Genomic DNA, 25,289 nt, shown 5'->3' on the forward strand with positions numbered 1-25,289 from the left:
CCCCGATGTTGCTTCGGTACATGTTCAACTGCACCTAGGTGGAGAAGATGAGCCACCTCCAAGCAGAGAAGATGCTCATGAGAGCGGTCCCTGAAGAGAGACGGGGAAGGGGAAAAGGGTGGGCAGGGAAGATAGGAAAGGGATGGAGTAACTTGACTGAGCTATTTCCAGGACCCAGCGGTCCTGCGTGATCTGTTGCCAGACATGGTGGAAAGCCTGGAGGTGGCAGCCAAATGGACAAATAGGTGGAGGAGTCAAGGGGTGGTCGCACAGACCCCTGACCAGCACTTCAAAATTGTTGTTTGTTACCCGATGGCAGGAAGTAGTTGGTTGCGCTGGTTTTGCCTGAGCATAGGAGGTCTGTTGCAGTTTCTCCCAGTGTCATATGGTCTGGACTGGGGTCGGTGATATTGTTGTGCGCTGGGCCTCTGATAAGGTTGATACCATGGTCTCCTGGGGATGAATGGCTATATGCCCAATGTGTGCAAAGTGGCTCTAGAGTCTTTCATAGTGTGAAGGACTTCATCCTTGGGGTTTTGGGGGGGTTTTGTTTGTTTGTTTTTTTGGAAAAGAGTTTATCTTTGTCAAAGGGGAGATCCTCCACTTTGGACTGCAAATCTTTGGGGATACCAGATGCCGAGAGCCAGGAAGCAGTGGCAGTGGTGTGGGCTGCTGGATCAGCCATGTCCGTGGACGCTTATAGTGCCATCCTAGACACCAACTGACCTTCGACGAGGACTAACTTGAAGTCCGCTCTCCTGTCCTCCAGTTTATGGGAGGCAAATCAAAGAGCTTATTGTAGTTGTCACGGTCATAGCTTGCAAGAAGGGCGGAATAATTTGCAATTCTAAATTGTAGAGTAGAAGAGGTATAAACCTTGCAGTCCAGGACGTCAAGGCGTTTGGGGTCCTTGTCCTGTGGAGTGGGCCAGCAGTGTGGCTGCTTTGTTCTCTGCATCGCTGCATCCACAACAGAATTAGGTTGTGGGTGGGGAAATAAGAAATCGACTTCCCTCGTGGGCATATACTATTTATGTTCAGTTTTCTTGCATGTTGGTGGAATAGAGGCAGAGGTCTGCCAGAGAGTATCAGCTGGTTCTAGAAGAGCTTCGTTTATGGGTAGTGCTATCTTTGAGGGTGCAGAGGGTTGGAGGATTTTGAGAAGTCTATGTTGTGTCTCCTGGACTTCCTCCAAAGGGATATCCTGGCTGAGTGCCATTCTTTTGAAAAGTTCCTGGAATTGCTTAAAGTCGTCCACATTTTGTGGAGGTGGAGGCATGAGGGCATCTTCTGCGGCTGATGGCGACGCAGGAGCCGGTAAAACCGCGAAGCGTTCGTAGCCCACTTCTTCAGGAGAGGGTTCAGGAGCTCTAGATGTTATAGAGCAGGGGATATAGGCGTAGGACGAGCTTGCTGTCCGGTAGAAGGGGCACAAGGAGGAGCGGTGGCAGGAGCCGACCACGGGTACCACTGAGGCCAGGGCACCGGGTAGGAAAAGTTGGGTCCCAGCCACTGGCGGACAAATTAGGGAAACTGAGGCTGATTCTTATGATGCGCCATGTCTTGGGGTATGTATGGCTCTGGTAGAGGTGAAGACTCAGGCAGGGAGAACTCTGCCTGCTGCTGTGTGCCGTTCTCACTATCAGTGAAAGTATCCAGGTCAGGTGGTGAGAGCTGCTGTTCAAACGGTGAGTGCTCCGTGCCTAGGAGCGGAGTCATGCTCAGGGGCCAAAGAGATATCCTGCTGATGCAGGAATTGTTGCTGCGCCCTAGGCTGGTGTGCTGCAGAGTGTGAAGTGTGAGCGGCAGCCTGGAGTGATTTTAGTTTCACTTTTGCAGAAGCCTAGAGCCATTTGTGAGAGCCCTGCAGGAGGTCTAAATCTGCTCCGGCAGGCAGGCAGCCTCGGTGCCATCATTCTTATCGGCACCAGGGTGGAGCGCGTTGTCGGCACTGGGTCCATTGTTGGTGTCGGGGGGACCGGAGCCGACGACAGCTTCCCACTGCGGGAAGTCGGGTCCCTGCTTTTGAGCCCCGTGTGAGTTGCTTGCAAAGTGCCAGGGCGGTCAGAGTTGCCTGCTCTCCGCGCTGACAGCACCAAGGGTAAAGACCCTGCGGGAGATCCTTTACCCTCTTGAGTGTCTCTGAGAGGAGACATTAGGGCTTCCTGCCTCTTCACATGAGAAGGTGAAGCCGGGCTCCCGGTCAGTTCTGCCTTGGCAGGGGAGCATGAGGAAGAGGGTTTACTGCCCTTCTCCGTAGGCAGCTGCAGAGCTTTTTGCCTCTTCGCGTGAGAGGGTGAAGCCACGCTCCCAATTGGTTCAGACCTGGCCGGGAAGCATGAGAGAGAGGGTTTGCCATTTCCCTCTCCAGAGGCGGCTGCAGGGATTTCTGCATGAGAAGCATTTTCAGCCGCAGGTCCCTGTCACGACGAGCCCTGGTTTTGAGGCTCGTGCAGTGGACACACTTGGCAGGGACATGTGTCTCATTGAGGCACTTCATACAACGTGAGTGTCCATCGGACCCTGGCATAAAGTCCTGACAGGAAGCACATTTCTTGCACTCTGAAGCCCCTGGCATTATTGCGCTAGGAATGCCAGGGGAGAGTGTCTCAGTGGGAGACAGACTTGAAGAAAAAAGGTTTTTTGTTTTTTTAAACTAAGTAACTATTCTAAAGGAAGGGAAACAACTGGAATGTTACTAACTAACTATTTCTATGTTCTTTGTAATCATTTCCTTCAGAAACCAGGGAAGAGGATCAGCACTGCCCCGAGTCCCGTCTTCAGCCAAGGACAGTTGAGAAGGAACAGCGGGGGTGTGGGACGCGCGCACTTAGGCAGACCCTAACGACACTGCGAGACAGCAGTGAGCGCATGCGTCCCAACCAGGCATTGCTACCGAAGATCTCTGATCAACGGCGCCAGGACACACCGTCACCTAGAGTGGAGCATCCACAGAGACAGCACTTGAAGAAGAAACAAGAATATAAAATCAAATTCTATTCAGCTTCTTGATGGTCAAGAACAAAAACTGATTCAGTCCACGAAATAGTCAAGACTGGAGCCATCCTGTCAAAACTGGGTAGCCTGGTAAAACTGAGCAAGTGACAACTTGGCATATAAGGGCCACCACTTTTCTTGGTCCCATCCAAGCAGTCCTTTAGTTTTAAATCTTAGTCCCATGTCCAGCAATAAGTGTTCTTCAGATAAAAATATTTTCTATTTTTATTATAGCACCTAGGAAACCCAATCACAGATCAGGACCCCACTATACAAGATACTGTACAAAGAAGACAGTCCATGTCCCAGAGAGCTTATTTTCCTCCACTTGTTAGCAACTTAATTTTGGCTGAAAATTCTTTAGGGGACCGAAGTTAGAAGTTTCAGAAGCCCTTATATGAAGCCCATCTTCCTGTCAAGATAGCATATCAACCTCACAAGAACATTAGATATTAAATTAATTTAGGACCAAACTCAAGCTTAGGCACATGGATGTCCAATTTAGAAAAATCTGTCAACGAAAAAAAATTCTGCAAGACTCTATGGGGTAAATTTTCAAGCATGTATGAAGCTCAGTCCTATATCTCCCACTACCAAGATTTATGTTACTATTGCTCTAAAGTCCTTACTCAAACTATAGTATGCGCCAAGAAAAACTGAATTTCAGTCATGTGCCATGTGATATGAAAATTGTAGAGTTACTCTTCAGAGTTTTATTAGAGTTTAAAAGCAAAAAAGACACAAAAACTAAAGTATAACAGCTCCAAACAGTTTCTCTGAGTGGTAATGTACATCCAGTACTTTGGACATTACCCTAAACCATATGTGTTTGTTTACATTAGTAAAAAAAAAATAAAGCATATACAAGTTGTTTGTTTCAAGTGTGTTTAGTCAGTTTAAAAACTGCCCTTCCTGTCACCCCTTTCCAAGTACCAGATGTAGGTACAGTCAGTGGAAGTGAAGCAGACACAAGCATGACAATCTAATTCTCTGCACAGGAGGGAGAGAAAAACACCACGTAAGAGTCTCACAAGGTCAATGCAGGAGACATATTTCAGGGCTGAATTTGGTAGGTTTCCTTGTTCTATGGAACGAGCACTTTTATTATTAACATACTATTAAAAGTTTCATACTTAAAATAACACAAACTTCAAAGTGCAGACATTAATTCCAAGTACATAGGCCTAAGACTGTCCTGATCTTTACCTATTGGCTTGGTTCATACACAACAGAAATCTTAAGAGCTAGTGAACTCTGGTATAGGCATAAAAATGTTTTTGTGTGGGGAAGCTGACAGAAAGAATGGAAAAAAGAGAGACTCTAAAGATGCATGTCTGTTGCCGTATTTTTAACTAGAGAATTATCAAAAAACTATTTCTAAACAAAAAGGCATTTTAAAACTCATGGGCTTGATTCAGTCCTGGCTTACCCCAGCATATGGCACAGTTGGAGGGGAAGAAAAAGTTGCAACTTTTGTATCTTCCCATAAAATCCTGCACCATTAATTCTATACGATTCTCAGCAGCTGAAGTCACAGAGCAGGGCAAGGCTTTGGGTTGTAGGGTGGAATTCACCCCTCTACAGAAGTATAAGGCCTTTGCACTTCTTAAAATCTGACTTAAGTGAGATTTAAGTGTTATCAGGCAGAGGTTTCGCAGGTTTCGCAGAGGTGAATTTCATATATTTTAGCACATAATTCCTACACCCGAAGCATTCACCTCCCCATAATCCTGGTCAAGTAATTGCCAATGGCCGCAGAACAGAGATTCTACACCCACACATGGCTGGCCAGAAAAAGGGTCTAATAAATGCTGATTTTATGCAGTTAATATGTGCCTGTGATCATATTAAATGCAGACAAGAGCTGAATTTGGCTGTGTGTGTGTTAGGCAGGATAAAATTTAGTTTGGGTTTTTCTTTTCCTGTACATACTATGTATTTTTATCAGCACAATTCAAAACAGAAACATACAAAGTGCCTGCACATCTCATTGGGAAATGCTAAATGCTTCTGGGCATGTTTTCCAATAAGCAGTAGAATCTTTGTAATTCCACATTCTCCACAGAAGTGTGTAACCACCTAGGGCCCACTACAACAGAAGAACTTCTGACTGCAGAGGTACCTTTATGGAAGAGTCCTACAGAAATTAAAAAGGAAGAAATCAATAGGGTTTTATAGAAGTTACTCTGAAAACCAAGAACATTTTCTAGAAAATTATCTTCTCTATAGGCTATTGAACTGGATAGCAAGGATATAATTTTCTATTACCTTCTACATAATGGTTTAAAAAAACCTCATAGGAAGATAAGCATTTTCTATTAAGTTCTACAGGACTTTTCCACAAGGGCGGAAAATGTTGTTGAGTGTCCAGGTATGAAGTCCCCTACTGTGCATTTCATACCATGGTGACAAAGGCACAGCAGAAGCTCAGGTCTGGGAGAATCACTCCAAGCACCAACCCAGCATAACAGGGACTGCACAGAAAACTGTTATGTCCCTCAGTAAGCATTGGAAAAACCATCAATGTCATTTCAGGAGAACTGCACCAGTCACCATAACAGATGTTAAAGAGTCAGAGTGGTACCTTAAAGTTCCTGTACCCTCTGCTCTACAATATTATGTGGTTAGCCCCTTCTCTCTCTCCAGTAGCTGCCATCTCTATTGCTCCCAAACTCAGAGAGCAGTATGGGAGCAACGTATCTAACAGCACACAGATTAAACGAGATCAGACCACATCTCCTGGCCACTGGCAAGTCGCAGCACTTATTTATGTTCAAGTGCCTTATGCCACTGTACATACATGAAATAGTTTTTTTAGCTACCAGCATGGAATACTCTATCCCACTCACAGCTACTGCACTCCACTTTGTTTTGCATAAAGCATGTTTTGTGAGCTGCTATCTGTGCCTGTTTATTGCTGATACCTACAGCAGAAGCTGGCTATTCTCGCAAACAGTCCAGACCCCTCCTCCTACTGACTTTGCAGCTGCTTCTAGTACCTCTCTTTCATAATGAATGCAGAGTAGGAGTTATCCCAAATATGCTGTGCAGTTGACGCACTGCACAGCAGATTTCTCCTGGCTTTCCACAAGCATACTGAACTGAGCTCTGCGAAACTTGTGAATAGGTTCTAAATCAAGCTCATAAATTGTAAACGACAAACGGAGACACTGTAAACCATTGATATCTTTCCAGCATGATTTGTTGTTCAAGAATGAATTGTTCCTACAGCAGCTTAGAAAATAAAGACTCATTCTGGGACATCTCAGTCAGTACATAGTAAGCTAGTTTGTGATTTTTTATTTACAATTTTCCAGCCCTTATTTTCCCCTGTGCATCAATTTGAGCTTGAATAGGGACTTGGAGTGGCTGGCTCACTACAAAAGCAATTTTCCCTCTCTTAGTATTGACACCTCCTCCTCAATTTTTGGGAGTGGATCACATCCACCCTGACTGAATTGGCCTTGTCAACACTGGTTCTCCACTTGTAAGGTAACTCCCTTTTCTTCATGTGTCGGTATATTTATGTCTGCATCTGTAATTTTCACTCCATGCATCTGAAGAAGTGGGTTTTTTACCTACGAAAGCTTATGCCCAAATAAATTGGTTAGTCTTTAAGGTGCCACCGGATTCCTCGTTGTATTCCTGCATTTTTAACATTGAATCAGAGCTTTATATAGTCACCAAAAGTGCTTTCATGCATGTCAAATGTTTGAGACTGGTTCTGAAATGATTACAATAAGGAACACAAATTATGTTAGGTTTCAGAGTAGAAGCCGTGTTAGTCTGTATTCACAAAAAGAAAAGGAGGACTTGTGGCACCTTAGAGACTAACCAATTTATTTGAGCATAAGCTTTCGTGAGCTACAGCTCACTTCATCGGACAAATTATGTTGTGTTTCAAGGCAATTAAAGTCTTCATTATTAATTGAATTCCTTTTCTGTCCTTAAAAAAAACCTTCAAAAGAAGTCACTTAAATATTACTCTAATTAAAAGAATATACAGAAAGTAAATTCACTCCAAAATTAAAAGAGGTATTGAAGAAAAGGTACTACCATAAAATATTTTTTCTTGTAATACAGAACCAGTTACAGCACAACAAGTAGTAAGATCCTGCATGGATTTTGAGAGACATTGCATGTCTGTCCATTAAGCTCTGCGCATAGAGCAGCCATAAAATATCACTGTCCGCTAAAGCCACATATTTTATGGATTACAAGAAGGTATGTGCAGTCAGGAAAGTGATGTTATTGCCATAGAGCTATTATCCTTTATAGGGACTCCATTGACTTTGATTTCTGGGGAGCTGAAGAATACCCAGCATGAATTTAGAAATCCAGAATATGAATTATACAAATTGCTATAAACTAACAATTAAACTAAACGCAGTGTTCAAATAAATACCAACAGTGCAAACTGGATGAACAATTAAATAATATTTAGTTATAATTATATATTGACCAATAACTTCTGTACTGTCTAGTTTTCAAGCAAGTGGAGTTGTCTGGTTTGTGGTTTCCCCTCCCCCATTTCCAAACAAGTTTTAGAGTATAAAAAATTACAACCACATTAAGCAGACCACCAGCCAGCAAAGTCTACTTAACTCTAGACAACTTTTTGAAAATTTAGAAAGCGAGAAGTGGGACTGGATAGTTCTAGAGACTAGTAGTAGGATGTAAAAGCCTTTTATTTTTCTGGGGGCGGGGGAGAAGTTTGTCTCAACGCTGGCCCAGGTTGATAGCAACCTGTCAGCTTTTGATCGCTGTTTGAGACTTATGTGAAATAAGTTTGCAGTTCAATTCTTAGCAATAACACTTTGCATTAACTGGACAGGTCTGAATACATTAAAGAACTAACCTCTCATCTCCCCAGCTCAGTGCTGAGGGACAAAGACGAAAGAAATACGTACTGCTGAAGCCTGTACTGTTCTGTGCAGTGGCTAAAGGGAGGATTTCAGCCACTAAACCCAGCAATCTGACACATTTCAGAAGCACTAAATACCCTTTTTTGAAAAAGCAAAACATGTAAGGGAAACAAATCCAGAATATTAAAATACAAGTTTAAAAAAAAATCTTCCCTTTCCATTAGTGGCTGTTGGAAATATGTACATTTTATGTAAGAAAGAACATCTCTATTACTTTGTCTTCTATTTATGTTTAATACATAAAACATGAACAAATCTGAAGTCCTGCAGATGCTCCTTGGTTTTAAACATACTTATATTGTATTTCAAACATATTTTCTGAAAATCCGAGGCCTTTCCCTATTCAGGGCATTAAAAATGGATATTTTCTGTAATACGCTATTGCAGCTTTATATGAAATCCTTTCTTGCTGAGATGTGCATTCCACAGCCAAAAAAGTACAATCGCATTTCAGAGATTTTGTTATTCCATATGCCTGGGTTTTGAAGAAATAAAATTAACTTAGAAGCTCTAAACAGTGAGCTACAATAATTCTCTTATGGACCTTAAAAGTGCAAACTGTTCTAACAGCAAAATGCTTAGGGGTTTAGATAATATGACAGATAAAGCACATGATCTTTAGCTTCTGGACTTTCAGAGAGACTAACATTTTGTTCTAAAAACAATATGAATATTTTCTTTATTCAATCCTTAGAAGAAAATGATCTATAGCACAGAACTACTGTGGATGATCGACAGTAATCTGTCACAATGTGTGTTCTCTTCAAGCTATTGTTAGATATAATTGGTTATATCTTTCATATAAGAATATATGCAGTTCTTTTTATGCTGCATGTTTTTTGCAATATACAGCTACACTATAAACTACAATCTGATCCTTCAGTGGGAACAAATTCAGGCACTGTGGCCAAGTTAAAGTATTTAGGCACTGCTGTCAATGGGATTCTGGCTCATGAGTGCCTAAATCCCTTTTGAAAATGAAACTTAGGTTCCAAATTAGTTAGACCTTGGAACACTAAAAACAGCAACACCTATACATTTAAAAATCTGGGCCTGTATGTCGAACAGCCACACAGTGCACTATACTGTACAACACAATATACTAAAGTAGGTACATTAATTAATTATTTTATGTTGAACTTCAACAAGTTAGTAGAGATCCTGGGCTTTGTTGCAGTCACCAGCACACTCTATCCCTGAACAGCATGATGGGGAGAATTACCCCCAATGTATGAGAATCCTTTGGTGGTACAGGCTGAACCTCTCAAATCAGGCACTCCATGGTCCAGCAAAATCTGTGGTCTGGCATAGGCACCGACTCCGTGGGTGCTCCGGGGCTGGAGCATCCACCAGCATCAAGTTCCCCCCCTTGGCTCCTCTCCCCCTGCGCACAGGTGGCCCTGCACTTACCAACTCCTCCTCCTCCCTCCCAGCGCTTCTGGAGATCCACGAACAGCGGATTCGCGGCGTTCAAACTCCAGGAGAGAGGGGGAAGACCTGGAGCCGACGGCTGGGACCCTGGGCGGGGGTTGCTGCAGCAGCCCCTGCATCCCTACTTCCCACAGGTCTGGTGGCAGCGGGGCCCCAGGCAGGGGACCACGCTGGGTGCAAAGCCCAGGGTTGCTGCAGCACCCCTGCATCCCTACTTCCCATGCCTATGGAGACCCGCTGGCACTCAGCACTGACCTCCCGTGGTTCGTCAAATTCTCTGGTTCGGCACCAGTCAGGTCCTGAGGGTGCCAGACTAGACAGGTTCAACCTGTGCAGGGTTGAGGTTGTGCTTCCTAGGCCACACTCACCTTACGAGCAACACCAACATAGGAAGCACAGCCCAGGGAAAAGGGGGTATGACTGGGTTATCCATACCCCAGCAAGCTCTGGCTGCCAATTGTTCCATTGAGGTCAATGGCATCTGGTACAAATTAGAGCAGCCTCCAGCTTCTAACTTACACCAAGGAAACAGGCTGACACAGAGCCACCCTAGCATTATGGAAAGTGCAAAGGTGGTACATAGCATTCCTTTGTTGCACTGTGCACTCAGCTACAGTCCAGGATCTGGGCCTTAATCACCTACACTATATTATTATGAAAGCACACATACAGCACCAATACCGTCTCACCTTACTCACACAAAACTCCCATTTAAGTCAATGGACATTTTGCATGAGTAAGAAAAGGAAGATTTAGCAAGCAGAATCTCCCATACTAAAAAATGCATATGCTGTGTTAGATATTTGAAAATATCACTGCATATAGGAAACACACTTCTGAAATACACACTTAATATATTTGAATTTTTAGTATTTTAATTGCCAAAATCTTATTAAATATTTAATTTGAATGTGTGAAGATGATACACTAGATAATGAAACACATACTACTTACCAAGAAGACAGACTGTACAGTGTATACAAAGAATTCATCTCTTCCACTCAGATATCGAGAACATCTCAATATATCTTGTAAAATCAGCAAGAGTGCTTGTGCTCTTGTACAGGGCATAGTTTAGAATACAATATACAATACAAAACATTATATAATACACCTTTCCACCATATACCTTCTCTCTTATTCTAAATCATACACTAAACATACACCTATGACATATACTGAAACCTATACACTGCATAATAAAAACAGTATTCTACGGTTCTCCACCACCCAGCATCCAGGCAAACAATCAGTTTACCTTATACTGCACCACACTGATGGAAGTGGACATTTGGGCAAAGGTAATGGGGAAACACTACCTTTAAAAAACAAAAAGGTCTCATGGGATTTTAATGTCCATTTAGAGCAGACAAGACTTTACTTTTTAAAATCTCACTAAAAAGATCTTCATACAATGTGATGTTAGCAGACCAGGTGCAAGCTCATGCCAGAGCCCCAGGCCAATTCTCTTGTATTTTATTATAGATCAAACTGATTGTTCAATATTGTTCAATTACAAACTGTGACTCACTATGCATATATTTTACCAGCTTTAACCTCTCAATAATTCTCACTTCCTTTTCTCAGGTAATAAACAGTTAGTTTACCACAAAATTGGCTACCAGTATTGTCTTTGGTGTAAGACCTACAGTACCAACTGACCTGGGGTAAGTGACTGGCCTCTTGCAACTGGAAGCAACCTAAATGTGATTTGGTTTTTGGTGTAAGCAACCAGGTTGTCTATATGGCAAGATAAACTGGAGTGTCTAAGGGGACTGTCTATGACTCTATGGTAAGACTGGTATAGTGATCCAAGAGTTCACATTTGTCACTGGCTTGGTGAAATCTAATTATAGAACACACTGTTACTTTGGGGTGTCTACCCTGACATAAATACTTTGAGTCATGAGCTATTCCAGACATTGTGGCACACAATAAAATGCATAGTGACCAACTTCAGAAGGATGATAAGTCAATTCAACCTATCAACTCCCAGAAAACTAGGTATTTCAAACCTGACTCTTTGACTACTACACCATTCAAAGCCACTGCTGTTACTGCATCAATAAATAATAAAAACAACGTTTACACGGACCTTTACATATTCAGAGCACTTACTAATATTAATTATTAATCCTAAAACACATTTTTAAATAATACATTTTAATATTACAACACTTATATAGCACTGTAAACAAACATAAAATATAACACTGTCTCTGCCTTGAAGAGCTTACCATGACAAATTTATGTCAGGATTTGATTTAGTAGTCTTGCTACAGGTTGAAACATTTCGCTTTGCAAAATCCCATCAGGAAAAGGTTTTGCATCAAAGGAAGTTACCAGGTATATTTTAGGATACAAAATATATTATGTTCTTAATGCACCAGAAAATGAATCCTAGTGTCAGGTATGCAGAAAAGTACTTAAACAGAATTAAATTAAATGAAAATTTACAGGTCAAGTTTCAGCCTGTTATGTACGAAAGAGACAAATGTTATATTCCCCACACATGCAGTCAGCGAAGACTAGAAACAATGACAGATCCTTGACTATAGTGGCATGTCAGTTAATACTGTTTTCTGACACATACCACACTAAAACTCCATAAGCAGCAGTACAGTGGATATTGAAAAGCATTCAGAAGCATTCAAAAAAGCTTCAAAATAAAGTTAAGAGACTGATTTAAACCTACATTAGCAAGGAAATGTAAAGGTAAGACTTCCACTCATTCCTCAATGCACTACATTACGATCAGCAGAACAGCTCAGAAGAGAGCTAGTTTGTCATCACCCACAATACTGAGGCCCACAGAACTGTAGTAGAATACTTTGCAAATTACCCATTTATGTTAACATTGAATGCTTATGGTATGATTCTGTAGCATGTATCATTCAGTCTAAAGCTATTCAGCACAAATCATTACAGGGCAACCCACAGCCTAAGTAACCAAGCTGGCGCTGGAGTGAAACATGGGCACAGACAGGGAGGAATCCTCACCACCACTCAGAGATGTGCAGGCTCTTCTCTGAGAGCCTCTTTGGCCCATGGGGAGGGGAACTGTGAGGAACTATATAGAGGCAGATCCTCTGGCTTCATTCCATCCCCAGCCTCCCACTGTGCACTGACACACAGGAATTGCCAGAGTGGAGATTCATGCTGTGCAGGAAGTGCACCCTCCCATGCTCCCTCCGCCATTATATATTATGATAGAAAAAGAGGCTGGTGCAATAGGCAATAGAGCTATAGATGCTGTGCTATTACCACCTCTGACCCACTTAACCCTTATCACCCTTACCCTTTGAGCTGGACAGGAAACAGTTTTTCTGGCCCACAAGTAGGAAAATTTTTCAAACTCAGAGCTATCTTGAATCAAGATGAAAATTCAAAATTTCAAAAATATACACACACTGAGCTGTTTGTTTTCAGTCAGACCATTTGGTTTTAATAATTTTGAAATGTTTTGTTTGGATTTCAGCTTTTTAAAAATCTTTTTCAGTCTAATTAATTTAAATGTTGAAACAAAAAGTCATTTTGAACTGGAAAACTTTGACTTTGAAACACTTTTCCCCTCAGCATCTTTTACAAGTTGGGGAATTTGTCGAACTCAGCCCAGTTTCAGACAGGGTGGATTTGATTTAAATCAAATTGACTTAAATCATGATTTAAATCACTAGTCAGGAAGACTCGATTTAATCATGGATTTCTACATAAAAGTGCATTCTTGTTGGTTGTTATAACCTTAATACATATTCTTTACAACTCAGAGATAGATGTAGGTTTCATTTTTAGAAGGTACACACTATACATTTTTAAAGAGATTTATTTTGAAAACTTTTCAGGTTAGTTTTACAGCTATATCAGAAAATAAATGATTGTTGGTTACTTCATTTACCAAAGGTAACTGAAGCAGATAATTGTGAAGTCATTGGGAGGTGAACTATCTCCAATTCAACAGGTTAATCATTAATATTTGGAGGATTTGCTTGCCATGCTGTATTAGGAGGAGAACATCACCAGACAGACATTTGAATTGTTTTATTTAACTAAAACAACAACATTATGTATTCTGGATTTTTTTCCTTCAACAGCAAACATATAACATTTTAACAAAACAAGCATGTGAATTTTTGAATTTAGTTAAACATTTAAGTTTTTTAAAATCAGGTTTGTTTTTGTTAAAACTGTTTTTAACTAAAATAATTATATGAAATTTTTTTTTATAATAACAAAAATTAAATCAACGTCAACTAGGTCAACATGAGATACTTAAAATATTGGCTTCTGCAGCTAACTGAGGAGTCGTCACCTTCATTGTCCTGTTTGTTCATAATCTGGAAAAGAAAAACAAGCTTTCCTGCTTTTTCAGGTCCCAAACGATTTCTCAATTTGGAATGAATTAGTCCAAAGAAAGAAAATATTATTTCAACATTGGCAGAAGAAGCTACTGCTGTTAAAAGTGAGATTATCACTTCAACAGTCTCTGAATCCACTTAAGTGCCTTCCACTTGTTCACTGGTGTGACTTTCTCTAAAGCATCACAAGAAAACATATTTCTTGAATGGTTCTTATTCCCAAACTGGGTCTCTTTTACGGCCTGCTGCCATTATAGGTTTTCCCTTCTAGTGAGAGAATGGTATGGTAGATCTCAAATCAATGAAGGCTACACTCAGAAAGACCTCAAGACTTCTGGAATATGTTGCTCAAAACAGTTTCACTTTTAGTTCTATTGCCTGTCCCTCCCTTCTCACATTTATCTCCAGACTTCTTCTCCTTGTCCAGATCTATTCCGCCCCCAACAATCTTCTATTCACTGACCTCTTTGAAAGCTTGCACTTTTAGAGAGAGGTAAGGGATTGACTCTGTGTACACAAATTTTCAGAGGGACAATAGGGTTGAGGTCCGTTATTTCTCACCTCTCTATATTATTTATTTATTTTAAAACATTTTTGTTGCTACACAAGCATGTTATCTCTAGAGACACAAATCCACAGTTTGAGAACTGCAAAACTAAGAATCTCTGATGGTATCTTCAAGACTGAGCCCTGAGTCCCATTGGGTAGATAGAAAGATGAACCTAAATAATCTATACAGAAGCCCCTGAAACCCCATAAGATTGGGTTCCTAATCCATGAACTTTTGGAACTTATTTACAAAACTTTTCTTAAACATTACATGAATATATGGTCTCATACTATAGAATTAGAATTTATAATCCCTATTCCATGATGAGATATCTTTGAGCTATAATGCATCTTAAAAAAGCATTTTATCAAAAAAATCCAATTTACATTAAAAACCAATTTATTTATTTATTTTTTTAAAATCATTGATTTTTATCTATCCTGGTTTCAGGTCAACAATTGCCATTTGACAAAAGCATTTAGTCAACCTATTACTGACCAGTTCCGCAGATAACGCCCTTGCAGCTTGGAAGATACCAATGCCAGGATCATTTCCTAGTATCTGGCTCTATTCCTTCACTGTATGCCATGAGGTTGGCAGCAGCACACTTATATGCTAATTCATTTTCACATGCTGGGTGAGGAGTGGTACCACTTGTGTTGTGGGCCACATATCTGTCAGGCCGAGTAGGAGAAGGTACAGGGGCATTACCTAGTCTCCAGTATATAAAAAAAGTTTATTCCAACTTCTCAGTTCCTCCCCCTGGACTCCTGTGAAAAGGGAAGGTCTATAAAAATCTCTGCTGGAGACACACAAGCGGAAGAGTGTTTTGGGGGAGAATGCAGGTCTTTTCACCCAGGCGCTAAGGTCTCGACTGATGGCAAGGCTGAGTGGAGCACTGTTTTGGGATGGTTGGTATTTTGCTTGCTTGTCTGTTTTTAATATAACACTTTTTACTTGTGTTATCTAGTTTCATTTACAGAGTTTCTCTCCTACTGAGCTCATCTTGTTGTCTGTTGCTATACTGGTGAGATGACGAAGCAGAAACAAAATAAACAGTGAGTTTAAGATAAGTGTACTTATAACCCATAGTGGCTTGTGTGTAATATGCATGACAATTTAAAAAACCCACAAAATTTATAACTAACAAATTTACTCTGTGCGTTTCAATGCATACTCTTTCCCTCTACTTCACAACATCCAATAACCCATTCATTTCTGTTTGGTTCCTCCACCCCACACACACTCTTAAGGATTTTTCCTGTTTGTTTAGATTTCAGGTGGTGATTCTAAATTATTCCAACCTAGTTTTTTTTCTCAGTGATGCATATAAATTCAGTTTATTTTCCAGAAAATACTTTGTCTCTCACTGAGCAGCAGGGATATTGTAAGGACAGATCAGATTGATCTTTGTGTTTATGCAGTTAATAGCTGACTTGCATCTCTCTAACCTACCCGAGTGCTTGCTGAACACCACCACATTGTGTCAGAAGCCATAACTAACCAAGAGATGGAGCAACTGTTTCTACTAAATTAGGTGGATTTGCAAGAAAATCTGCCTGAATAAAATGAATCAGTATAAACAAAGTTTTAAATTTTTCTCATTGCTGCTGAGAGTGCACTTAAAGCACAGTTAATGGCATTTTCCCATGGTGGTAGGCACTGGAGCACTGAAAGCCTACATTGTTTCTACATGAGAGGGGCAGGTTCATTCAAGCTATGGATATTTGTAAAGCAAGTGAAATTAATCAAATGCAGATTTAGGTGCAGAGTGATCCAGTACCATCCACACAACTAGTCTCTGAGACTTCATTTCAAAGAGGAAAAAAATTGAAATGAAGGAAACCCAAACAGCAATCAAAACAGGAGTAAAATTTCTTGTCAGGCAAAAATTCTTGACCACATCTTGTCATTTGGAATACAGATGAAAACAAATGACCAGCATTTACTGACTGACTAGATTTATAGCAGGGTAGTAGAGTAGAGCAACTACCGGCAAGATCTAGAACATAGCTCTTTGTTACAGTCATCAGTTTAGTGGGGAGAAAGTAAGAGGTTTCTATACTTTACCCATCTGGGTTGAAAAATCTAATCACCGCAGAGCAGGAAGATTTCCCTGATGAGCAAAGGGGATTAAACCATTCACTTCTGCAGAATTTAAATTTTTATTTAAAAATGGTTTTTAGGTCCTACAGTTGTGAACCAAAGGTAAAACAATGCAGAGCTGCATTCCTTATTATGCAGGTAGCTTCAGTCCATTTCTGCTGCTAATAAGTTTGCCAAGCAGCAGCCAAGTGAAATTAACAAAATTCTTCACTTACCAAGGTTCTCTTCAGAACCATGGAAGCAGCAATGACACAGTCAATAATGATGTCAGTTTCATGCAGGTTCTTGGTAAAGTTATGAGCAATAACAAGTCAGATATTGGGCTTATAGGTCCCAAGAAAATGGCTAGGAGAGGGGTGGAAAAATAGAGACTTTTCCCCTCCCCACTATTAATTGCAGCTGGAAATCTCTGGGAGAGCAGTTACCACAAAACAGCCCTCTCTTCCTTAAGACAGCCAGGAGGCTCTGGAGGGGTGGGAAAGAGATTAAAAAAAAAAAGCTTTTTCACACAGTCAGTTGTCCAAGCCATTAGCTTGAAGCTTCACAATTGATTAGACCAGTGTTTCGCAAACTTGGGACACTGCTTGTTCAGGGAAAGCCCCTGGCGGGCCAGGCCGGTTTGTTTACCTGCTGTGTCCGCAGGTTCGGCCGATCGCGGCTCCCACTGTCCTCAGTTCGCTGTGCCCGGCCAATGGGGGCTGCGGGAAATGGCAGCCAGTACGTCGCTCGGCCCACGCCACTTCCCGCGGCCCCCATTGGCCAGGCACAGCAAACCACAGCCAGTGGGAGCCCGCAATCGGACGAACCTGCGGACGCGGCAGGTAAACAAACGGGCCCGGCCCGCCAGGGGCTTTCCCTGAACAAGCGACGTCCCAAGTTTGGGAAACACTGGATTAGACATATGCAAAGTGATGAGAAAAATTTAGCCCTCAACTAGAATCCAGGGTCAACACCCATGTAGAAATCCCAGCACCCTCCTCATTCCTAGCAGCTGGAAATGTCTGGACTTCACTACAGCATTCCCCCAGAACCTTGCTGTTGGGCCCCACCTTATCTTTTGTGTGTACCTCTGGCTAATAGGTTTAGTCCTATACCTATGATAGGTACATGGCAATTTTTTCAAGCTCTACTCATAGTTACAACAGTGCAGTGCCAGTCAACATATACGGTACATTTGATGTTTGAATGACCCGCTGGAAAACCCTCATTCTCCACTAGTACATTTAAACCTTTTTTAAAAAAAATAAGGTATGTATATTACATTTCTTTTAGTCTCCACACCTCCTTGAGGATGGTAATATATACATGACTAAATCACTCTTATATGTCAGGAATAATCAGTTCCTACTGTAGATTGAGGCCACACCAATTTAAAAAACAACTTTCCTTCAGCACCATGGACTGCTGGCTGCAATCCTCCTCACTATTGCTATCACTTGGCAACCCAAATGAGGCTGAAGTATCTGACTAGCAGCACATAAACTCCTCAAATGGTTTTGCCAGCTTTTCTATTTGCTTCTCAAAGCATGAAGCCAGCAGGAAACATCTCATGTGACCTGTAACTAGGAGGGAGTTTGAGTGGAAGAAGTTTTTGGTTTTAAAAGTTACCATCTTCAAAAAAGAGCTGATTGCAGCACACTTGAATGCTAATATGAGCTAACCGTTTAAAACACAAACTGCATTTTAAACACTAATTTTTATAAGCCAAAACTCCCAAATACCAATGGTGACATGGATATTTTGAAAATAACAGCCTGGCAAAATTCTACTCAACCACACTTGTAGAGGAGTAGTTGTTTGACGGGAAAGTAAAACATCTTTTTTTTAAAAAAAAAATAGCATTAATCATCATGGTAAAGGGTCAGTGAACTGACCTTGTTCATTGGCAGGTAAACTTTTATGATCATATTGCAAAGCTAACTATTCCTTTTTCCTTCATTTCAGTTCCCTCATGTCATGCTGTCTGGCTCCTTTCCTGCAGCAAAGCTTCAGAATCCGTCATTCAGTAATAACTACCATTAGAACCAGCTCATAGGGACTCTGTGTTTATTATCTAGCCCTAGTGTCAAAGAGTTTTTACATGCCAAGAGATACAAATTAAATCTTTTTAAGAACACTTCACAAAACCCCATACAATAAATACACCGTTTAGCTAAGCTCTACTCAGGCAAGCGCTTATCATTGAATGGAGGCTCAAAATGGTGCAGGTGATGTTGTAAAATGATGTATTTGGTGGCACCACACCAGAGCAGAAGCCAGACAGCATAACTATGGAGGAGCTGAAATGAAGAACACCAGAGGATAAGTCTAGTTTCAAGTCAGTTTTGTGTTGAATGCCAACCAATTGCCCTTGCTATTCAGAGCATTCACTATCTATAAAACAAAATGCATTAATTGCAGTGCTTACCACATTGTGGCCACTACTGAAGACAAATAATACATTCCTTTAATTTTTTGCAGAGGTTGTAGTTCATATTAAAATGAACACAATTAAAGCTATAAAGATCAGATACAAAATACTTCATCACTTTGCTGACAGAAAGCACACATAAGAAAATCTATCACTCATGTGATCCATATGCTACAACTAGGATTTAATTGGAAGCACATCTCAATGGTAAAGAGACCAAACACTAGGAAAAACCCCACAAGGCTTTGGAGCAAAAGGATTCCACTAGCAGAAATATGGTGTGAATAAACCCCTGATTGCAACACATGAAGCTAAGGAAAGTATAATTACTGTGAGCTTTCCTTCCTGTTTTCTTTACCTGCTATGGCTCCAGTGAGGGTCAAGATCACTATCAGCAGTTTATTCTGTATTTTTTGAGGATTTGATTGTTGTTTGTTTGTTTGTTTTTTAGTTGCATCCAATGGGCTAGATCCTATAGATACTTACAGATATGAATTATTTTACTCATGTGAGCAGCCCTACTGAAACCATGAGAGGAGTTATTCACCTGTATCAGTGTTTGCAGGCTCAGGCCTTAATGTTGGAACGCATTTTATTGCATCCGTGTTGAAACGCTAGCCAACTCTATGTTACACCATCCTCCATAAAACTAGCTCACCAAGACCACCCAAGCAGTCAATCCTGACGAGGGCAACTAATAATACGATTATAATTTTAATTTCTAAAGCAACCAGTATGAAGTGCCTGCATACTGTACAAAATAAACACTTAAGATTGGTGCAAAAATAGCTCATTCCTCCATTTTCAGTTTGTTCATCTTGTACCAACAGAACCACAACTACGCAAACATCTTGAAGCCATGACTCTGTCAAAAAGTAATTCTGTTTCTATGATACCATATACAGCAAATGGTAATGCAAAGCCTGGAGGATACTATGGAAGAGAAAGAACAATATGTATCCCCCGGGTCTGTGGAATGTTTAGAAAAACAGTCTGGGACCAGAAAGACTTTTCCCCCAGAGAAACCACAAGGAGCACAAAAAGCTATTGTTCTTCTAAGGACCAAAGTTTGCCTCACTCACATGGAATGGTTACAGGGTTCTGCCCACATGGCAAAACCCAGAGCCTCCTGTACAGCCTCAAGAGATCCTTGTGCCTTTCTTTGGCTCCACAGAAGACCAACTTCAATAGAATTGTGCTGCCTTGGATCTCTGCAGCTAGTCCATTCCTCCGGAAATCCCTTTTCATGAAGGAAAAAGCAGACACATAGTGAAGTTAATACTGACTGTCAGGGTTAATTCTGCTATGGAATCCATGCATGGTTGAGGATAACGGACACTCCAGAAACACATGGCGAGGCATACCTTCCCAACTCTACAGCATATCTTCAGTGGTACTTGGCAAAAGGGGTGTACCATGCTGAAGATGCCCCTTTTCTATGTTTTCTGTATACTAATCTACAGGAGTTTTCCAGAGAGGCCCAGGAAGGAAAGATTTTGTGTGTGAATTTCCTTGGTTTACCCCAAGTCACCAACATAACCTACCGATTTGTAAAATGTGACAGTGTTTGCAAAAAGGAAATTATTTCTTTGGCTTCCTTCTTACAACTAATTAATGAGAAAAGCGGGAAGAAAATTGTTATGCCTTACAATCAGTATGTGTGCAATGTTTTGAAACCAGAAGCCCGTGGAGGGGGATGTTGCGATTTGGGCGTGACAACAGTTAAGCAGACAGTATAGGAGTTCAAGGAGTACTTGTGGCACCTTAGAGACGAACAAATTTATTTAAGCATAAGCTTCCGTGGGCTAAAGCCCACTTCATCAGATGCATGCAGATACTCTCTGGCAACCGTGCCTAGGGGACACAACAGGTGAGGTTTTCTACATCGGCCATAGTGTGAGCCCGATGCAGGCCCTGCCAAGGCAGCTTGCTGCCCGCATGTCTCCCCCCACAAGGATGCTCCCTGTCCCTACATAGGGAGAGGGCTGCTACAGGCCCCTGAGCACAGCCAGTACCAACGAACCCAGGTGTCTCCGGAGAAGATGCTTAAGCTGCCCCAAGACTCCCCACCTGCTCCGGCCCCAAAGGGCTGCCCTGGAGGGCCACTGCCCCCGCCCCCACCCCCCAGCCCGGTTACCTGCAGCAGGCAGTGCCCGGGCCCCGCGTGCTCGGCCAGGCTGGCGTTGTAGACCTGCTGCTCGAAGACGGGCTCGTTGTCGTTGGCGTCCTCCACCAGGACGCTCACCAGGCAGGAGGCGGAGAGCGGCGGCTCCCCCAGGTCCCGCGCCACCACCCGCAGCTCCAGCGCCGCCTCCCGCTCGCGGTCCAGGCCGCGCCGGGTGCTGATCACGCCGCTCAGCGGGTCGATGTGGAAGAGCTCGGGGCCCGCGGCGCCCGGCGCCGCCTCCAGGGCGTAGCGCACCTGGGCGTTGGGGGAGCCGGGCTCGTCGGCGTCCGAGGCGCTGAGCCGCAGCACGGTGGTGCCGGGGGAGGCGGCCTCGGAGACGGCGGCGCGGTAGCGGGGCTGCGGGAAGGCGGGCGGCTGGTCGTTGACGTCGGCGATGCGGAGCAGCAGCGTCTCGCGGGCGGAGAGCGGCGGGGAGCCGGCGTCGGTGGCCGCCAGGCGCAGCTCGTACAGGTCCCGCCTCTCGCGGTCCAGGGGCCCCTCCACGCAGAGGAAATAGAGGCCGGCGGCGCCGCCGGGCCGCAGGGCGAAGGTGCCGTCCCCGCCCTGCAGGGTGAGGCCGATCTCGTCCCCGGCCTCGTCGGGATCGGAGACGGAGACGCGGGCCACGTAGTCCCCCGGCCGCGCGGCCTCGGAGAGCCGGGCGCCGCCGCCCTCGGTCAGGTAGAGCACGCGGATGGCCGGGCTGTTGTCGTTCACGTCCAGCACGGCGATGGAGACCAGCGCGCTGCCCACCTCGGGCTCGGCGCCGCCGTCGCGCGCCTGCACGATGACGCGGTGCAGCGCGCGGGCCTCGCGGTCCAGCGGGCGGTTGACGCGCAGCAGCCCGGTCCGCTCCTCCACGGCGAAGTAGGCGGCGGGGTCGCTCTGGCGGCGGTTGATGAGGTAGCGCACCTGGCCGTTGGCGCCCAGGTCCGGGTCGGTGGCCCGCAGGCGGCAGACGGCGGTGCCCGGCGCCGCGTCCTCCCGCACGCGGGCCCGGTACTCGCGCTGGCTGAAGGCGGGCGCGTTGTCGTTCTCGTCCAGCACCCGGATCTCCACCCGCAGGCGGCCGCTCAGCCGCGGGCTGCCCCCGTCCCAGGCCTCGATCACCAGCCGGTGCGAGTCCGCCCGCTCCCGGTCTAGCCGCCGCAGCAGCACCAGGTCCAGCGGCTCCGGGGGGGAGCCGTAGCGCAGCTGGAAGAGCGGCGCCGCCGCCGCCGCCTCCTGCCCTTCGGCCAGCAGCGTGTAGCCCTGGGTGCCGAAGCTGCCGGCGTCGGGGTCCCGGGCGCCCGGGAGGCGGAAGGCGGTGCCGGGCGGGCTCAGCTCGGAGACGTTGAGCCGCAGCGAGTCCCGCGGGAAGCGGGGCGGATGGTCGTTCACGTCGGTGACCGCGATCTCCACCTGCACCATCTCCCCGCGCAGCGTGGCCGCCACGAAGCTGTAGCGCGCCCGCCGCTCCCGGTCCAGCCGCCGCGCCGTGCGGATGATGCCGGTGTCCGGCTGCACGTGGAAATCCGCCAGCAGCGCCGACTCGCCGCTCCCCTCCGACAGGAAGAAGCCGCCCGGCTGCCCGTCGCCCGGGGGCAGCCCGGCCCGGATGTCCCCGACCAGCGTGTCCGCCGGGAGCCCCTCATCCACCGCCAGGCTCAGGTTGTACAGCTGGGCCGAGCAGCCCCCCGCCGCGCACAGCCACAGGGGCAAGAGCAGCGCCAGCAGCCCGGCCCCAGGCGCCCCTAGGCCCCCGCGTCTCCTGCTCCCCCGGGGGAGCGGCCGCTCCTGCTGCCTCTGGCACCTGCCGCTCGCCCTCGGGGGCAGCGGCCGCTGCCCCATCTCCGCTGCTTCCCCCCGTTTCAGACGCGAGAGCCCCTGGTCCGGGTCTCCCCGCAGCGGGAGGATCCGAGCGCCGGGTGCTCCTCAGCCACCTCCTCACAGCCCAGTGCAATGACACGGGGATTGCTTCCAATTCAGCATTGGGAGGGGTTTGTTTGCAGTCCTACGGCTCAGCCAGGGGCCCGTCGCCGCGCACGCACTGCCACAGCCTGTGCGCTGCTCCACGAGCGCTGCTGCTGCCGGATGCCTCCTCTTCTCGCTCGCCTCCTTTATTTCTTTCGCATCCGCGCCTCGCTCCGCTTTCCCCCCGCCGGAGTCAGGTGCATTATTCCTGTTGCCAGAGCAATAGGAAATCCTCTAAGCCATACACACACACACACACACCTGCCAAAGTTGATGCGGGGAATAACAAGTGTGTGAGAGAGAGGCGGGAGGAGACAGCTGCCTTGCTGCTGCTGCAGTTGAGACGCCTGCTACCCACAACGTCTCAGGAGTAGCAGAGCTGCAAACACACCCCCTCCCATGTGACTCGGCTCTCAGACAAGGGCAGACTCCGCTCCTATGGATAGCTGGAGCAAGCACTGCAGCAGGGAGTTGTCCCCTTCTTTCCTCTCTGGCTGGGAGGCGAGATTCTGGGAAGGACAGCGCACCAGCGTGATCCTGCTAACCTGAATCTAGCGTTAGAAAAGACATGCAGGCCCTCGATCAAGTGATCCATGCAAAGTAGTGATTTGGAATCGTAGAGAGAAATACGGTTTTATGCACGCTTATCTTGAATAACCTTATAGATCAGACACAAGAATAATCACTGACAATGCAATTGGATAGAGGGACAATCTGTGCCAAAACAAGAACTGCTTAGCTTGTGGGGATAAAATGAGCAAGTACACACAGGGATGTGAAACCACATTAATTCTGTTTGTGCAACTATTAAATAAGGTGATGGAAAACAAGCTTCTTGCAGAGCCGCCAGGCCAGGACACAGATGGAAGGGGTTGACTTTGGGCTCTCATTTTCATCGAAGTCACAACAGTGCCTCCATTTGAAAATGATGATTTAGGGGGAAAGATAGACTGGAGGTTCTTAAAATAATTGAAAATTGACAATCTGGGAGAAGTTCCTGTCTCCTGCCTTAATAATTTCAATGCAATGAAGTTTGCTCGCAGATTGTAACACTCCAGACTGTGCAGATTGATAATGATCTAGCATTTTTATAGAGCCTTTCAGCCAAGTGGAACCCAAAGCACTTCACAAATTTTATTAAATAATTGTACAGAGCCATTAGCTGGATAAAATTGCGGCTATAGTCCCTGTAGTTAGGATCTCAGCCTCCTTTTCAGTGATTCGTGTAAACAATATTGCACTAATTTATTTATTAAATTCCTAGAAGGAGAAGCCACACAAAGGTCTGAGGTAAATGTGGTATAATAATATATTTACCAAAAAAACAGTGCAAACCACATGAGGAGAAAATATATTCCCGAGGTAGGCGGTTATGGTGACACCTTAAGAGCCCAGGGGATAGGCACGTTAGAAGGATGATATATTTCCTTGGCTTTCTACTCATACAAATAAATCACTACATTTTTGTGAATCCTGCAGTGATCAGCCCTGCTATTGTGTATTGCTAAATTGTGTAACATTTTGTCATGCTTCAATGATCTAAAACAAACTTGAACCTGGAGATGGCTTTTATAAAGATTGATTTTTGGTGGGTGCTGGAGGAACAGCTTTTAAATGAAAGCAGTGAATAAAGCACACTCCTACTTTTAGATGCACAAATATGCTTCATCAGAAGAGAGAATTTAAATTATGCAAAAATCTGCAAGAATAAACAGTTTTATTACATTCAGCGAGTTTTTGTTCTCTTTATTATTCTGGTCCAAATTTTCCATAAAGTGAATGCTAGCTCTTTATCCCACCATTATTAGCTCAGTAAATAGTGAAAAGCACGGCAGGGAAGCATTTACCAGAAATAACTTCCAAGTTAAGTGAAACTTAATATCCAGTATAGCCTTTTTTTTTTTTTCTGTCACATTATCTTTTGCCACAACTTCTAAAACCCTGCTGCTCTTGGCAGTAGCTATTCTGGTTTTAATGTCACAAAATAATTGTCAAAATTGATTATTGCTAAAATAGTTTCTCATTTTCCTGGTTAAAATGAATCACACTAGTCCCCAGAAAGTTCTGCATCTTTTTTCAGATGTTGGAGAGGTGGTTTATTCTGAAACACTGTTGGACTTGGGATTTTATAGCCATGAGGTCTAGACTAAGCATAGGTTTAGTAGCCAGGAACTCCTGAATTCTAATCCTATATCTAATAAATTTAAGCAAGTGCTCTAAACTCTCTCTGGGTGGAATCTTGGCTCTATTCAAGTCACTGGCAAAACTTCCCTTGATTTCAGTGGGGCCAGAATTTCACCTTTTGTTTGTTTCCCCATTCTTCATGTGTCTACCTAACTGGGCACGTCATGAGGATTAATTTGTTAATGTTTCTATGGTGACACTGAGAACATACA

At 44.2% G+C, this 25,289-nt stretch overlaps 1 protein-coding gene across 1 annotated transcript in view; it reads right to left on the reverse strand.

The window, feature by feature from the left end:
- DCHS2 (dachsous cadherin-related 2) overlaps nucleotides 1–22,770 on the reverse strand; it is a 220,853-nt gene extending 198,083 nt beyond the window's left edge. Inside the window, exon 1 of the mRNA XM_074951108.1 lies at nucleotides 20,911–22,770. Within this exon, the coding sequence (XP_074807209.1) occupies nucleotides 20,911–22,770 (1,860 nt within the window). The remainder of the gene's footprint in view (nucleotides 1–20,910) is intronic.
- Nucleotides 22,771–25,289: the final 2,519 nt, after the last annotated feature.

Source organism: Natator depressus, chromosome 4 (assembly GCF_965152275.1).
Source record: "Natator depressus isolate rNatDep1 chromosome 4, rNatDep2.hap1, whole genome shotgun sequence".
Classification (NCBI taxonomy): Eukaryota; Metazoa; Chordata; order Testudines; family Cheloniidae; genus Natator; species Natator depressus.